This window comes from Biomphalaria glabrata, chromosome 4 (assembly GCF_947242115.1).
Source record: "Biomphalaria glabrata chromosome 4, xgBioGlab47.1, whole genome shotgun sequence".
Lineage (NCBI taxonomy): Eukaryota > Metazoa > Mollusca > Gastropoda > Planorbidae > Biomphalaria > Biomphalaria glabrata.
Window position 1 is genome coordinate 21,957,158 of NC_074714.1, and position 14,880 is coordinate 21,972,037.

General features: G+C 35.0%; 1 protein-coding gene across 2 annotated transcripts in view; it reads right to left on the minus strand.

Moving 5' to 3' along the window:
* Positions 1–5,138: 5,138 nt before the first annotated feature.
* Positions 5,139–14,880, minus strand: part of LOC106054099 (neuroglian-like) — a 61,852-nt gene continuing 52,110 nt past the window's right edge. For both annotated transcript variants that reach the window (XM_056026066.1, XM_056026067.1), the window contains 6 exons: positions 14,020–14,229; positions 12,437–12,674; positions 12,187–12,320; positions 10,802–11,003; positions 10,262–10,443; positions 5,139–9,476 (listed from right to left, as the gene is read on the minus strand). In XM_056026066.1, coding sequence (XP_055882041.1) covers positions 9,381–9,476; positions 10,262–10,443; positions 10,802–11,003; positions 12,187–12,320; positions 12,437–12,674; positions 14,020–14,229 — 1,062 coding nt within the window. In that variant the 3' untranslated portion in view covers positions 5,139–9,380. The remainder of the gene's footprint in view (positions 9,477–10,261; positions 10,444–10,801; positions 11,004–12,186; positions 12,321–12,436; positions 12,675–14,019; positions 14,230–14,880) is intronic.

Consider the following 14,880-nt stretch of genomic DNA (forward strand, 5'->3'; position numbering starts at 1 on the left):
GTAGTGTCTTTTCTTCTTTCTCTACTATTTTTGTTCTTTGCATCTCTTCTCTTTTCTGTTTGTTTTCAATTTTCTTCTTTTCTTCTCTATAATTCTACGTTCAAGAACCTCTAAAATTCATGTCTTATCTTATCTTATATAATACAGTAAAATTGGGGTAGTTCAAGTTTTGCCTTTCCTATTTGCTTTAAAACATGGTATTTTGAAAATATCTTGAGTCGATAATTTGGCTTTAGGTGGTGGTGGAACTTCTAGTGGAGCTTCCGTAACTTTGAATGTTTCATTAATCCTGTTAGTTAAAGCTTCAAATTCCTTAAATCTCTTTTCGTGGACAGTATCATTGAAGATTTGGTTATCACGGTCCGTTAGTCTTGAAAAAAAAAACAACATCGATAGTTCTGTCTTGTCATTTCATCAAAAGTGAAATAAGTGTACTGTTTCAGTGCTTCTATTTTTTTCAACGGTGACCAAAATAGAATTCTACAAGGCATGCGTTATGTGTACACTGCTGTATGGCAGTAAATCATGGACCACCTACGCAAAGCAAGAGAGAAAACTGAACTCATCCCATTTGAGATGTCTCCGTAGGATCTAGAAAGTCACATGGAAAGAAAAAGTGTGTAATACTGAGATCCTTGCACGATCAGGTATTCCCAGCATCTTTACAGCCCTCAGACAACGCCGTTTGCGCTGGCTTGGACATGTTCGCCGGATGGAGGACAAGCGAATCCCAAAAGTCATCCTCTATGGACAACTCGCGACTGGCACAAGAAAAACTGGTCGCCCCCACCTCCGTTACATAGATGTAATAAAACGGGACCTCAAATCAGTGAACATCAATACTGACATTTGGGAAAACATAGCTCTAGACCGCACCAGATGGAGAGAGACAGTGACCAAGAAAGCTATGGACAGTAAAATAACATGGGTCTCAGCTCAGGAAGAAAAACGTACAATCCGAAAAATGGCTAGCTCCTCTACTACTGAAGCAAAAGTCACCCTAACCTGCGCTATTTGTGGACGGGAGTGTCTCTCAAAAATAGGGCTCCACAGCCACATGAAGTGTGCTCTGAGATGAACCATAGTTGTTCTACGACTGAAGTAGGCCAATTATTAATTATTATTTTTTCAACATTCAATTTTACAGGGTTGGCTAGAGGGATTTCGGGTGGAGAATGGGACTTAGAAGCATCGAAAACAATTGGAGGTGCATATGTTGAGTGTGCTATGGGTGTCTCTTGGATCAAATGGGATGTAAATCCTTAGGACATACATCTAGAGGCTTAGGTAATTAGAATGTAAATGGTGAGTGGTTTAGAGAGGTATTTTGTCGCAACGGAGAAGTGGGGATTTGACTATGAATTGAGCTGTCACATTCGCGTGATTTTGCTTGTTCCTGTGAGGCATCTTCTTCTTGTTTAATGTACAAGACTAAGGCTTTGTGGTGCAGTTTTGGTATACTTGCTAACTCAGATTCTGTTGATTCTGCTTAATGTATGTATTACATCTTGTTCAATGAAGGAGACAGAGGCTTGCGTTGGGGATGCACGAGGTGATGTTGGGCTGACATCTTTAGATAAATAGGATTTACTTGGCCATAACTTCCGGCTCCTCTGTAGCTACTGGAAGCTATTTCTGGAGTAGTTACACTGGCCCATACAGGTTTCAAGACTCCAGAAAATGACTCCAAGCTAATGCCATCACCATTATCCGAAACGTTCTTCCTGATGGCTTCCAAATGGTCGAGGGGCTGCATAATATGGCTAGCATGTGGCAGCAGGCAGTACAGGAGGATATTGTTCTGGAAACAAATTAGGGATGTATCTAAAAGAGAAGTGTGGCTTGTGTGGCCATTCACAAGCAATAAAATGTGTTTAGGCAGGTGGATTGTTGAAGGAATAAAAATATCCCTAAGCCAAGAATAAAATCTAGGGGCTGTGATTCACCCTTTATCAGAGGACTGTAGAAGTGTTTCTGGAAATGTTTCAAGTAAGTTGTGTTTTGGCACCCTGTTTATAGGGATATGTAAGCAAAGGTGGCATGTACTGTCAAGCCAAGACCGTGACTTGATTTTTTGTGTTTGATGTAATGGAGTACATATTTTTGCTTCAGTTACAGGCTACTACTTTGCGACTTTTCATGTTGAAACTGAAACCAGTATCGTCCGCATTAAATATACGATCTGGACTTTTAAATATGGTTGGATCTATGGAAGTTATGGTTACTTGAAAGTTTTCAAACCATTCTTTTAAAGACTTAGGCGTAATTAGTGCCCGGTCTTTGGAAAGCAACATTGGGATCCATGTTCTTTATTCCTGTTGAATAATCCTTTCACCCACTGTTTGCTTGGCAGTGCTATCTTACTTTCTTGGTTATTATTATTTCGCGCAGCTATAATGGCTTGTACAGTCTCACGAACCTCATCAATAGTTTTCCCAAAGCCTCGTTCGGCCAATTCTATGAGCCATTTTACTAAGCTTTTCTCTTCACCTTTGGTTAAAAGTAACTTAGCAACTAGGGATATCTTCCCATGTAACTTGTCATGCAGAGTTGTTAAGGGTATTTTGTGAAATTTTGATGCTTGTCTTATTGACATTTTATTCATTTTAATGTCATTTATAGCAGCACTTAAGACTTCAATGTCATGACGAGTCCTAGTGCCAGTACGCTGCTTAGATTTCTTAGTAAACATTTTAAATTAATTACTGATCTGAAAAAACTGTAAAGAAAAAAATGTGTTCGTTAGCTTACAAAGACAAAAATACTAAAAGTAAAAGAAAGGCCTCATTTAATTTTTTTTAGCTCAATTGAAAATCTATTATATTGAACACATGTGTTTCCCCATCTAATTAAAAGCCAAATAGACTGGTCTCATTATACTGATGCGTCATCAGAATTAAAAATAGCACTAAGCCCTGACCTACTCTACGTCTTCCCAATAAGGAGAAGAAAACAAAATCCATACCTATTAACTTTGTCCTCGACTTGAAATCTTAGCATAAAAATAGCAAAACATGTGTAGAAAGTGTAAGAAAATAGTCCCTGCGTAATACCAAAGTAGTAGCTTCACAGTAAACGTTAAAATAAAGACTATTTGATAATAATAGTGTGGGGTGTTCGCTTAAATCAGAAAACATAGGGTGTTCGTTAGTCGGAAATGGTAATATTTCTGGTTTCTGAGCAAAATAATATGTAATCTATTAAAGGGAAGTAACTTTTAAATTGTCAGTACAGCGTTTCCTTTAAATCAAATGTAATATTTTTTTTAATTTTATTAATAATAACTACTTGTAAGCCTACTCACTGCGAAAGGGTTCTAATATGATGATTATATTTGCTTTTGCTTTGGTCCAAGTGTTATTTATTTCTTTAATATTACAATGAATTTTGACTATTTAAAATACTTGAATAAATTGTATGAGTAAATATTAGATGTAAAGCATTAAATGTGATCAAAATAATTCGAACCATTCGTACACAAGTTTCGTTAAAATTACAATATCAAATCTTATGTTACTATAGAAATACACGAACATTTATTCAATAAGTCTACCTATTATTTGAAGTAACAACCATTGGAGCATGGAAACCGAGCTTGAGATCACAATCGACTTTCTATTCAGCAGGCTGAACATTCATTTCTTTACAAAAGTGCTTTAAAAACCATCGTCTCCTAACTAGACGAAGCTGATCGAATTCCCGACAGGACAATTGCACTGTGGAAAGTCTTGAAGTTCTTATACCTGTGACAACCAATACACATTCGGATTATCTGAAGATTCAGCATGTGACTCGAATTCCCGACATGTTATTTATTAGTAAAACTGATTGAAGATTTAAAAAATTATAATCCTGTGTGAATATTCCAAGAAAATAAATACGAATAAGATTACTTACTATTATTCGAATAAAATTTTGTATGAGAAAATTTGTGGCAGTCAGCCTTACATTAACTATTTAAAAAAAAAAAAAAAAAAAAAACGATCTGACGGGTAGACTGATTGTATCGAGTTGTCTCAGTACCTCGTTACTTTTTACCTGCATCCGTCAACCCCCAGTACAGTTCATAAAATGCTGTCTTTACCGAAACTCAACGGTATTTCGAAACCAAAAATGTCATTTTAAGAGCTTACAATTGCATGGTAATTGATATCATATAGATGCCAGGAAATATTAAGTAACAAGACTTAGTTTATGAGAACTGGTTTGGTTTTCCAACCTGACGGTGACAAGATAAATCTCCTATTGCGGGGCCCTTTCTTAGGCGCGGGGCCGTGTGCGATTGCCCCACTTGCCACGTACAATCTTGTTGTTAACTAGTGTACATTAACTTACGTTATCATTAATATTGTTCACGTTGAGCAACTGTTGGTATTCACTACATGTTCAGTTGAATAACTGTTGGTATTCACTACATGTTCAGTTGAATAACCTTTACTCAATGTTAGTAAACAACAGTTCTTAACCTAGTTTTATTTGCTTGTTTGCAATGTTTAGGTTGGGGAGCCCGGGATCGTATATCATACTCTAATTAAACTGTTATCCCACCCTGACAGAATTGTCGTGCGCATCTTGGGTGATATTTTCTTTTGTGCACAATAATTTACTTCAGTTTCTAAGGACGCGCTTTTGTTGATTTCATTTCTATTTGCCTCTGTTGTGGTTGTGCCGATGGCAGATCTTTTGTTGGAGTTGTTTTCTTTGGTGTTTTCCTTCCCCAGTATTGGGTAAGTCAGTTTATGATGATATGATAAAGGTGTCACCGGGTCAAATACATTGAGAACCACTAATGAATGCGATGCCAAGAGAATATACGTTCCAAACATTGCAAAGAATCAAATGTCATGTCAACAATTCAAAGGGAATGGGATTTTCGCTTTTTTTTTCATTGCTTTTTAGTCCATCCCTTAGGCGTATAGAATGCTCTGTGCGCTATAGTCCAATCTATTAAGTTACATTGAGGCAGTTCAGCAAACACAACTCTGCTTGAGTCCGGGATTCAAGTTCCAGCCCCAAAGTTAGATGACCAAGCCGTAACCAAGCGGATTCGGCCTCTCAGCCAGATATTACCCTTTCCCGGTTAAAGACAAAATGTAATCAATGCAAAGAGAATATATGAGCTAACTATTACAAAGAAATATAAACCAATCAATGACAGTGTTTAATTATGGAAAATGTAAAACAAAATACTTTGGCACATCAATGTATAAGTAAAAATGTCCAAGAGTTATAAAAAAACACATAAACATCAGTTTAGGGACACAAACATTCTATTGATGTACGATATTATTTAATTACAATATCTAAACCATAGACTTATATATTATATCTAGACTGGAAACCGGAAAGTAATTCTTATCCGTGTTTGATCGATTCACAGACCTATATATATATATTTATGTACGTAACTCTTTTTCAAGCTCTAATGGAAGTCGCCCCAATCAATCTTTTCTGTCTTAGAAAAGTAATGATCTTTAATTTTCAAAATATAAGAGAAGTTTAGAAATAATGCAAAATCAAAATCATTTCTCGGATTTTCTTTAGAATGGGCTATTAATCACATAACGTAACACAGCATGCTCAGCCCCAGGAGACAAAGACATATTACCTAATTTGAACCAAGTAGACAACATAGGAAATATAGAAGTACAAGAAAATGGAATTCAAAAACTATTAGCCAACATCAAACCAAATAAACCATATGGACCTAATGGTGTTCCAGCTAGATTACTCAAAGAACTAAACAATGAGCAAGCACCAGTATTCAAAATACTTTTTCAGGCATCTCTTAACCAGGGCAAAAGTACCAAGGGACTTAAAGAAGCTAATGTCACCCCTCTGTTTAAAAAGGAGAAAAAACTGACCTAGGAAACTACAGACCAGTATCATTTACCAGCATCACATGTAAAATCCTAGAACACATAATATGTAGGAACATCATGAACCACTTAGACAAACATAATGTCCTTACTCCATACCAACATGGCTTTAGGAAATAAAGATCATGTGAAACACAACTAATAGGACTAATTGATGAATTTTCAAAAGGTTTAGATAACAGTTAGCAAATAGATGGTATTTTACTAGATTTTTCCAAAGCTTTTGACAAAATTCACCCCCAATAGTTTGCATAAAAAATTAAAATATTTTGGCATTGATGGTCCATTGCATCAGTGGATTAAAGATTTTCTGATAGGGAGAGAACTAACTGTAAAAATAATGATCATCAGTACAGTAAACTCGGGCGTACCTCAAGGAACAATCTAAGGTCCACTACTATTTTTAATTTACATAATCGATTTACTAAATTGCATTACTTCAGGAACAAAAGTCAGATTATTCGCAGACGATTGCATAATATATAGAACAATAAAAACAACACAAGACACAGATATTTTACAAAGAGAATTAGATGAATTACAGAAATGGGAATCAAATTGGAGCATGTCTTTCCACCCAGAAAAATGTAAGAGAAACAAAAAAACTAAAACAAATTAATTCCACTTATCTTATTTATGGTAAACCAGTAACTTAGACTAAAAAGGCAAAATACCTAGGTGTTATAATAAATGAAAAACTGTCATGGAATCCTCATATTGATGAAACTTTAAAAAAAATCAAACAAAGCATTAGAGTTTATTAAAAGAAATATCTATAAATCAAATAAGAACATAAAACTAAAATGTTATTTAACCTTGGTTAGGCTAATAATAGAATATGCATCCTCCGTTTGGGACCCCTCAACTCAAGAAAACATTAAGAAACTGGAACAGACACAAAATAGAGCAGTGAGATTCATAACAAACGAATATTCACATTTGACTTGAGTAACACATTTAGTAAAATCACAAAATTTAGAAAGCCTTCAGGATAGAAGACTTAAAAGTAAAGTAGCAATTATACATAAAACACTGAACCATAATCTTCAAATACAAAAACAAAATTTAAAATAAAATACTCAGAAAGACACAAAGATAAAGGCACATTCCTCGTCCCATATGCTAGGACAAATTTGTACAAATACTCCTTCTTCCCCAGTGCTATTAGAGCATGGAATGGGTTGCCTGAGCTAGCCAGGAAAACCAGTGACTTGGCAAAATTTAAGTCATTGGTTAATATGCATGACTAAATGCATCACGCGTAGGACGTAATCATATTCTTTTTTGAAGTAAAGTCTGTATTATATAAGATGATATATAACTATATATTCACGCTAATATATGAAATAAAGCCTTTTCCTGTTAGTTTCCATTGAGTAGATGTATAAAAAATCCTAGATCGAAATAATTAATGTCTGTTGATTTTAATCATCTTATGTACATTTAAATATATTGATTACCTAGATCTTTCTAGATTTCAATAAATTTCAAAATAATAATAATGAGACAAGAGTACTCTTATTTTTTATGTCAAATTACAAGATCTAGATCTAAAAATTAAATTATATGTTACATAGGTTAGGGTTGGAAAAAAAACAACAGCTTTATTTCTTATAACTACTTTACAAAACAGCCTTGTTTCAACTTTAAAAAACATTTTTAACTTTTTTTTGTAGTGTTTAAAAAATGTCCGTGTCCAGTCTAGATATAGTATATATATATATATATATAAGTATATAATCGAAACAGTTTATACAAAATAAAAAAATCGAACTTCAGAGAATCAAATTTTATCAATATTATAGTTGTTATATGAAATTTAAACAGAATGTATATAAAAAGGTACTTGTTCAGTCAAAAGTAATTTTATTAGACAACAACACATTCACACCACGTCTAGTCTTGCAGACGTCCAAGTATACCATTTCAAGAGGCACAACTTTGTGGCTAGTAATTGATCAATGTTAGGTCTTTCAGAATAACTTGAGTCACATTTTTATATAGAGAAACAAGAAATATCGAAATATAAGCACTTTATTTAACAACTTTTGCTTTTGCTATTAATGCGTTGGTATTGGTATGGATGTCATGTAATAAATTTGTAATATATCTATAGTAACACAAATATATCTGTGGGATTAGAAATATTTTTTTTACCAATCGTTCATGCTTTTAGCATTCTCAATACGCTCTGATTCTATCATTTGTCTGGACCTGATAGTGATCCAGCTAGATTACTCAATGAACTAAGTGTTGAGCTAGCATCATTTTCAAAATAAATTTATCAGGCATCTCTTAATCAGAGCTGGAAAGAAACTAACTTCACTCCCCTATTTAAAAAAAAGAAAAAGAAAATCTGACCAAGGAAACTACCGACCAGTATCTCTGACCAACATAATATGTAAAATTTTAGAACGCATGATATACATTTCTATCCTTATGCTTCACACCAACATGGCTTTAGGAAATATACACCATGCGAAACTCAAGTAATAGAACAAAATGATGATTTTTTTTTAAGTCTTAGATAATATCGAACATATAGTTGCTATTTAATAAGATTTTTCTAAGGCATTTGACAAAGTCCACCACCAGAGCTTCATCCAAAATGTAAATAATTTGGCACTACTGGTTCAATACATCAATGAATTCAAGATTTTCTGATAGGGAGAGAACAAACTGTGACCATATAATTAATGGGTCTAAATCAAATATTTTGTCTGAAGTATAACATTGACCACACAGAAGTAGTTCAATTAACATTCTAGGTATGTCCTGTCTATAAATAAGTTCAGTTCAGGAGTTACTTGCTACATGAGATACTGGACAAAGGTTTTACATTTTCACCATATTGTAGCATCAGCTCCTTATAGATTTTCATACAGGTGCAAAACTATAAATTATTTTTGTTGGTATTTTCTGTTTACAAAGAAAGGAATCGTTGATACGATACGTTTTGTAAAAGGTATAGGAGAATTTTTTATGACTTTGTAGCACTGCTGAATCAAATTTAGTAGCACAATATATTTCAAAATGGAGAAAGCATTATAATTTCATTCTTTGACTTATAACTTACTTCAAAACAAATGGGCAATTAGCTAGCGGTCAGAGTGACCATTCCATTGCTGGGGGAAAACCTGGACGGTACATTTGCTACATTTGCCTGTGTAGGACTGCCCACACGTGAGCGATCGCCTTTCTTCTGTACTGCCCGGACATGAAGGAATTGTTAGGTATAGAGACTTTTACGCATGGTGGTTATGTTAAAAATATAGCTCAATTCTTTGTCAAGACTAAATTTCAATGTCGCTTCCTTGACGTGATTTAGCAAGGGAAGATATTGTCCAAACTCAAGACTCACATCACAAAGTGTCTTTGAAAGTGATACGTAGGCCTACTAGGCTCAATGTGATCACAAAGTGTCTTTGAAAGTGATACGTAGGCCTATTAGGCTCCATGTGATCACAAAAAGCAAGATAAATAAAGTGGTGTCGTGCTTGTTTAGTTGAGAACGAGAAGATGAGTTCCCGCCAATTTCACCTCGTACGTTGTGTTAGCCCGGCAAATGTAATGCCCAGAGTCTGTCAACACAGCAGACTGGAAAGAAAAATTGATTGTATAAACAGATTGTTTTTCTTTAATATAGATAAAAAATTGTGGGAGCAATTTAAAAAAAAGATTAAATAATGGACGTAATGGAACTATTGGGTAAACGGATTTTTTTTTAATTTAAATATCAACAAACGTTCCTTACACACATACTGTTCCCTATAGAAAGGCCTTAAGTAAGCCGGTGTATCTTGTTATATTTTCATATAATCAGGGACACTGGGTGGGTGTCAATTAGGCTGTTATGGAATGTGTTTGTGTGTTGTGTCTCTAGGTAACGCCTGGACTAATAGAGTGCAGAATGATGACACCACGATAAGACCTTACGTAATCTAAATAAGAATAAAGAGATGACCCAGAGACATGAATGAGTGAAGTGTTTTAGTAGTGAGTTAGATTGTGTTGAAACATTTTTTTATTTGTACCTATTAAATCAATATGTCTCTGAATAAGTTGTTTTGTGTATGCTGTAATAAAAGTAAGAATAAGTAGATAGGTAAGAGATTTTCTTTTTTCAAGTTATTTAAAGTTTATTTCACAAAAATATAGCGCGCCTGTATTGCTTTAGTTGTACTAGTGTATGGAACTAAAATACAACGAACGACCATTACAAAATGGGTACAAGTATTTGTGAATATTTGTGAGATGGGTTGACGAAGACAAACGATTCTATTCGCCGCCACTTAAAGCCGCCTCTTGTACAATCTTCTACATTAGAGCTTGATTATAATCTACTACATTTGAGCTTGATTATAATCTACTGTTCTACAAACCTGAATAACTAATGAACCGTCAGATAGTACACTGTATTGACCTCCTGTTATATGCACATAGTCTTTGTACCATGTGATCTGGGCTTTGGGTTTACCAGATGTCTTGCACATCATTGAAACTTGTTTTCCACTTGTTGCATTCATATGACGTGCTGGAGATGTTAGTATTTGTAAAGCTTCATCTGAAGGAATCATTAAGAACACAATTATAATAGAGACAGATTAAAAAAAAAACAATAACAAAAAAAAAAACACCAGAAAAACATTTAAAAAAATACATAAAAAAAAACAAACAAACAAAGATTATATTAATTAGTTTGGATTAGTCATGTAATTAAATTTGTTACAGATCTAGACAAACAATAAAATTCTGTGCGATTAGAGATATTTTTTTACCAATTTTATTTATTGTTTGGCGCAAAGCGTAGTTAACAATTAGATTGGGCTCAATTCAATGTTCAAGAGACAATCAAATTGATAGAATTTGGATTCGTATCTATTCACAACAAGTAAACAAACACACACACACACATATCTTACATCCAGTTGTGAAGTTAACAGAACTTGATGAGTCACTCTGATAGTAAGTGTTCAAAACTGCAACACCAGCTGTCAGCAAAGTGTATCCTGGTAAACCTTCCACCAGAGCTGTAAATGTATTGCCTGAAACTTTGGACACAATGTCTGGACCGGTCAGGTGCTCAAGTAGCACATCTTCCTTATCGTGACTCCGGACAATTATCTACAAGTATAAAAAAACAACAACATTAGTACATAGAATAAGAGTAGTAACAGTTTAGTAAATCTAATAAATTAGTTCGCAGTTTAAAAAAATTGGAGTGAGCTTGGGTGTTCCGATGTTTTTTCCAGACAGCTGATCTAACCTTCCTTGTAGGCTTATATATGAACTCAAACATATTTTTGAATCAAAGCTAGAAATACTCTTTTTTAAACCAAAATAAGCTCAATTTTGATTAACAAATATCTTCAGGCCGTCGAGATCAGTTAAGTAACATAACATAAAAAACTTAATCACAATACGTTTAAAAGTAATTTGAACATATCTATCGACTCACTTAAATCTACAATATCTGGCTTATCAGCCTCCACAATGTCTTGCGTGTCATCCATCGTAACACTCTGCCATGTATTATGCTAGACATAGCGACACCCCTCAGGAGACGAACTTTATATGCGACGCTAATTTTGCCGTCACTTAAAATGGAGACTGGCTTAGTTCAGTAAACAGCGTGGGGCATTGACAGACGTAACTAACACCATAGTAGAGACAGAGACTACACTGTGTCGGTTCGTTATTTCAATGTGTATGAAATTCTTATTGTATAGTGGCAGTCGAATAGACCAGACCAAAAGGACGCGTGGAGGCAGCTAAATCGTGTGGAACAGGCCGTCCTAGCCCAGTTCAGAGTTGGACATTATCCAAACAGGTGCCTCTACTTCGGACACTTCAGGGAAAATTAGACACACGGTATGGTCACTCCGTCGAGGACGAAGAAACAGTAGATCACCTTCTTTAGGAATGTCGCGTTCTGCATGAAGGACGATTGGGACAAAGATCTGATAGAGAGAGAACTGGTTCGTGTGCGCATTAGGGCTGTCCTTGTACTTGGGTAAGACGACCTTGAAACGCAATGCCCACTTTCTTGCTCCATGGGAGTAATTCTCAGCATGGTTTGTTTCTAATGGGGTTTCTGACTCTTCTGTAGTGGACTTACTTTCATATTGTGTAAGTGCTTTCTTTGCTGTCGAGTTACTATCAAACTCAATGTCTTGAACCAAAATACGCCCGAATATTTACATCTTCTGATAGTTCATGGGTCAAGTAATAAATCAACTAACACAATAGCAAGATACTTTACACTTACTTCTGTCAATACAAACACACACTCAATACCAGCGCTTACCTTAAATCCCTTAAATTCTCCTCTGAGTTTTGAACTATTGTTTAGAATTTCATGAATATCGAAACTCCAGCTTAATATCACGAATGTTTTACCAACATTTTCAACAACAACACTCGTTGGAGTTATAACAGGTTCTAGAAACAAAGAGAACATGAAAGTACATTGAACAGATTTCATTCCCCCATGAACTAATTGGAAACGAACAAAAGTCACAAAATGAAAAGAATGAAAACAAATAAATCATTCTTACTTGCTTCAAAGGAATAGCCAATGATGGTTGGTGGTGGTGACGTGCACTCTCCGTGACTATTGAATGATTGGATCGTGATCCTGTAAGGTGCATATACATTTTGAACTTTTAAAGAATAGAAGTGCGTAGTCCAGTCAGTTACAATGACTGTTTCGTTCACACTTTCTGACTGGTTCAATGGAGTTATTTCCAGTTTGTAATAGAACCCACGACCACCGTGCATAATGACTGGAACGGGCTGTGAACAGGAAATAGAAAAGACGATTGTTTCATGGATATGTATTTATCTAAAAGTTGGTTACTCATAAGAATGTGAAAACTACTTTTTTTAAATAGTAGTTAAATGTTGAGCGTAGTGTCCGAGCGGAACATTGTTTCCCCTCCAAACCGGAGGGTGTCGCATTCATATTCCAGTGAAGAATGAATTTTAATTTTGGAATTTTAAGATACCCCTAAATTCATCTAACTGTTTTGGAGAAGTGAAGGCGCTTGGTCGTTGCGCTGGCCACATTTGCATTACCTAAAAACTTCGGCCAATCCAAATACCGTAAAATTAGTATTGAGATTTATGGATTGGTTTTCATAGAACAATATGTCCAACTGTCCTTAATATGGTTTAAAGATATATACAGCAACGCGTAGTGAGACCCTTGCTTCATTTTGTTAAAATGGTTGTCATATGTTGATAATATTTTACCAAGACATAGGCCTAAAAATAGTATTGCAAAAAAGAAAGCAAAGCACCCTTTTTCAGACCTTACGACCTTTAGGGCAGATGATGTAAAGGTCATGTGTATTTGTGTCCGACGGTTAACTGACAGTTGTCATGTCACCAGCACAACGATAAACCGCCTTAGCTTTTTTCAAACTTATGTAAGGTAACCATTAGAGTGGGCTAGATTGAAATCCCTAAATTCAAAATGCATGTCGGCACCGAGATTCAAGCCCGAGACATCTAGGTTCGGAAGCCAAGCGCTTTATCCATCGGCCACCACACCTCACAAAATATGCATGTACTTTATTATCATGTGTAATGTCAAAACTGTTTAGACATAACCCCAGGTAGAATTTTAAAAGTTATTTCTGCTCTTAATTTTAACAAAACATATCACCTCGCATCATGTGTATGTGTTAACTCTTTCTCTCCTGATTGACGAAGCCAACGTTGATTTGACTTCCATTAAACTAAGTTGGTTTTTGGATTTATAAACGTTTATTCTGTGTTGTGTAAAAAGAGCATGTATTCTCCTATACTTCAATACCAACTATAACATTTTCTGATAAACCAAAAAGTTATTGAAGTTTAATCATTACAGAAAAAGTTATTGAAGTTTAATCATTACAGAAAAAGTTATTGAAGTTTAATCATTACAGAAAAAGTTATTGAAGTTTAATCATTACAGAAAAAGTTATTGAAGTTTAATCATTACAGGATAGTGTAAAACAAATTAGCAAAACGAATAATACTATCGGAACGAGACAAATAATTACGGAGAGAAAGAGTTAAAACACGTTCAAAAGAAGTTGTCCAGCATTTCCCCACTTAATGATATTGAAAATAAAACTTTTAGTTTGTTAGTTACCGTCCATTCAATGTACAAGCTTCCAAATTCGTTTCCAAGTGTCTTTAAGTCTTTAGGGTGTGAGACAGGCCTGTCTTCTTTTGTGGAGCACGCTTCTGAAGAAGGGGAGCTGGGATCACTGGCACCTAAGGCGTTGTAAGCAACGACTCTTAATGTGTAATTCATATTAGGAAATAAGGTCATATTGGCTTGTTGAAAGGAACCGTTTACCTGAAACACAAGAGAGTACATGCTACCAAATCACATCTGTTAATAGGCTTATATTGCGTCATTGTTTATTGTGGATGTTTTTGTGAGAGAGTACTTAACAGGATGTGACGTACTAAACTGATAGTCTTCTATGTCTACTTATATCAACACGAAGTCTCTGTTCATTAATTGGTATGTTTAATTTTCTACAGTAATTTGAAAACAGAACATCACATGCATAACTGTGTGTGCGCATGCAAGAGTGCGTGTGTTTGTGTGTGTGTGTGAGAGAGAGAGAGAGAGAGAGAGAACATCTTTTGAACTTTAAAAGGGTATTAGATGTTTTGACAACTGAAATTAAAGACTTTCCCTCTTTAAAAATGAATCACAGTTCTCTGCTCTTAGTTTGTTTTGTAAGATCCCCTTGACGTTCCTTCAGCAATAAAGACAAACACAGAAGCTGAGAAGTCTGATTCTACAGTGTGAGCAGGGAACACAATATCCTAACCCTAACTAATAATAGAATATGCATCCTCTGTTTGGGACTCCTTAACTCAAGAAAACATTATGAAATTGGAACAGACACAAAATAGGGCAGTGAGATTCACAACAAACAAATATTCATTTGACTAAAGTAACACCTTTAGTAAAATCACTAAATTTAGAAAGAAG